This window comes from Phacochoerus africanus, chromosome 1 (assembly GCF_016906955.1).
Source record: "Phacochoerus africanus isolate WHEZ1 chromosome 1, ROS_Pafr_v1, whole genome shotgun sequence".
NCBI lineage: Eukaryota > Metazoa > Chordata > Mammalia > Artiodactyla > Suidae > Phacochoerus > Phacochoerus africanus.
This window is the reverse complement of record NC_062544.1, coordinates 202,689,646-202,692,749: the sequence shown is the minus strand read 5'-3', so window position 1 is coordinate 202,692,749 and position 3,104 is coordinate 202,689,646. Positions and strand designations below refer to the sequence as shown.

At 52.7% G+C, this 3,104-nt stretch overlaps 1 protein-coding gene across 1 annotated transcript; it reads left to right on the top strand.

Annotated features, from left to right (window-relative positions):
• The first annotated feature begins 477 nt into the window (after nucleotides 1-477).
• LOC125110968 (transmembrane epididymal protein 1A-like) lies at nucleotides 478-1,362 on the top strand. The gene has a single exon (XM_047752673.1). The coding sequence runs from the start codon at nucleotides 478-480 to the stop codon at nucleotides 1,360-1,362; it is 885 nt and encodes a 294-aa protein (XP_047608629.1).
• Nucleotides 1,363-3,104: the final 1,742 nt, after the last annotated feature.

Here is a 3,104-nt window from a genome sequence, read left to right as displayed (position 1 = left end):
AGGTCGGCGGTTAGGGCTTCGATCCTAGCCTGGGAATCTCCATATGCTGCGGGAGCAGCCCAAGAAATGGCAAAAAGACAAAAAAAAAAAAGAATTGAGAACTTGGCTGTCAGTGGTAGTGCAGCTGGGTTTGTCTTCAAAGGCTGGTGAAACCAGTTGGAATTGTACTAAATGATAAGACATACCATCCATGGAATCCTGTTAAGCTGCCAAGTACTTTACATGCATTCTTCTAACAGTAGAATGAAAGCTCAGGACCGAGGAATGGAGCAGAATCATATGATAGAGGTATGGCCCTGACCTGGAGCCGTGCCACGGAGGAGGAGTCTGGCCAGCTTGCAGGTACCTGCAGAGGATGCGGGCCCACACGGACAAACAGGGCAGGGCCTGCAGAGCCTATCCTGACACATGAGAGGCGGGGAGAGTCACTGAGGAGCCCCACTCTTCCTGCGCTCCCTAGCGGGTTGGTGGCCAAGCATGGGCACTCTCTTGGGACACCTGGTTCCAGGGCTGGCCATCTTTTTTGTTGGGCTCTACTATGCAGTGACGGTGTCCCAGGCCCTTTTGCGAGGCCAGAAGCTCCTCTTCCTCCCACTGCCCCCAAGGAACAAGCAAGGCCAGAGGTGGTGGCCGCGAGTGCGTGTGGAGGGAATAGTGAAGATGGCAGCTGGAGTGACACTGATCTTGGGAGAATTCTTTCCACCTGGAACCAACCGTTTCGCCCTGATGGACTGGGAGGACCCCCGGCGGCCTTTCCAGAATCACAGCTCGTGGCAGCATGCCACCATCTTTGGGTTCTTCCTGTTTAGTGCCCTCATAGACCTCATGAGCCAGGTGTGGCTGGCCCAGCAGAGCATGAAGCTGGAGCGCGCGGCCACAGCCTTGGCCCTGCTTGTGACGCTGCTGGAAATGATCGCCCACATCGAGCACAAGAATGCCCTGGAGATCCGAGTGCACGCCCTGCTGCTGTTGCCCATCTTCCTGCTGGCCCTGGTGTTCATCATCGAGGTCTGGGTCCCCGGGCAGCCCCCACTCTGGGTGCTCAAGGCCTGGCTGACGCTGGTGTCTGGCTCCTGGATGCTGCAGATGACCTCCATCCTGTACGCCCCACTCTCCGGGCAGCCCTGGAGGGCAGACAGCCCCAGCGACCTTGCCTTTGTCACCACCTTCTTCTGCTGGCATCTGGGCTTAGGGGCTGTTGTGTTGGCTGCCATCTATGGCCTCTGCAGCTTCTGTCACCATCGCCGCTCCTCCTGGGTGGGATTCCCAGCAGCCAAGTACCAGCCGTGCCCCATAGGAGACCGAAGCGGAGAACTGGAGGAGCTCAGGGCAGAGGTCGTGCTACAGGATGGAGACATCTAATCTGAAGACCGTCCCCAGCTATGCTTTGTCTTGTCCCCATAATGAGCTTTGTAAGGATGCCCACTAGGTGAGTGACACTGCAGTGTCCTGGGATCCGCAGTGTGTCTTGCTAACTCAGGAGCCGTGTTCCTTGTCCCCAAATAAACCTGCCAGCAGCAGAGATGCTTTATGTTGTCAATCTATCCACCTTGCTATCTCTCTAGTTTTCTCTGTGGGTGTGATTTCCAGGCCCCTCGGAGGGGATTCCAGGCCTTGGCTGCTTCTGGAATCCAGGAGGAGGTGTGGGAAGGGGCCGTGGGAGGCGGTGAGCATGAACTGGATAGAAAACCCAATCTTCCCAACTCCATTACGCACTCATATCAGGGAGGAAAGACTCCCTTTCTTACTGTTCTTCTTAAAAAACAGATTTGTCTCTCCTTGACCTTTTCTGAAATTTGAGAAAGTACCATGCTTTTTCAAAGTCATGAATAATAAACACAAAATTCAAGAAAAGGAACCTCTTGGTGGGGGGTGGGGGGTGGCGAGTGAAGGAGGCTGCAGAATAAAATATGGCAGGAACACAGAGGTAGATGTAGGTTATAGATAACATTTTAGTTTTTAAAAATTAGTGGCAGGTTCATGGGCATATCCATAGATAATTTTTTTTAAAAAAAGAGAGCCATCATTGACCAACAGCGACAGTCTGTCACAATCCAAGGCCATAGTTATTCCAGCCTGCAATCCCTTTAAAGCTGTGGATGGGAGCAGGCACAAGGCTGGGTGTCTGGGGTGGGAAAGGCTGTGTGCATGTGTGCCTGAGGCTGGCGTGTTGCCTGTGAGGGAGAGAGAAAAAGAAGGGGTCCGTAACAGTGGCTCCATCCACATATGCATACTGTGAGAATGTCAGATGCCATCATTTTTCTGTCCTTTTTGGTTTTGTTTTTCACGTTAATTATAGGAGGATGGAGAACTTGTTTAAAAATAAAACAGACTCTATCCACTTCTGCCCTGAGGGGAAAGGGGGCAGGGCTGGCATCATGGGCAGCAGATTCTGGGGAAGGAAAGAGGGACCGAGGCCCTTGGTGGGGGCCCGAGCCTGGGGAGAGAGGGAAGGCATGTGCACTGAGGCAGCTGGAGAAACAGGGACTACGGTGGGAACACAGAGGGAGACGGGTGTTCCTTTAGTCCTTAAAGCTGGCAGTGGGCAGGGATATCTAGTCACTAGTGATAAAATGGTTTGCCCTGCTGTCCACAGTACCCTTCAGGGCCTTGGACTTCTCCCAGAAGAAGGAGAGGAGGTGCAAAGAAACCAGGATGGCAGCTGATAACTATGGAGATGAAATGCAACATGGCTCAAACAAGCTCTTTAGAAATCTGTATCCCTTAGTAGAACTAGGAGGCCACTGCTTCCACTGGCATGAGCCTCCTTGTGTGGGATGAATAAACACAGCATGTGGAAGCCTGGAGAGGTAGAGAGAAAAGAAGAACTGCCCAGCAGAGACGCACAGGAAAGATCCCCAATTGAAATCCTGTGGGTGACGCTGCTGAGATTCCACAGTGGATTATGTGGTCAGCAAAGCTGTTATCAGAAGCTGGGAAGCTTCAAGGAGCATAGAGAGGCTTTCCAAGATGGCAGACAAGTTGAGCAGGAGTGTGAGGATATCGCTGAAACGCTGCCCAAAAGAGCCGTGTTCCTGAGCATAGAAAACAGGCTCTGGGAGCTGTGGGGCAGGGGGTTAAGTTAGAGAAGAGAAGCAAGGGAA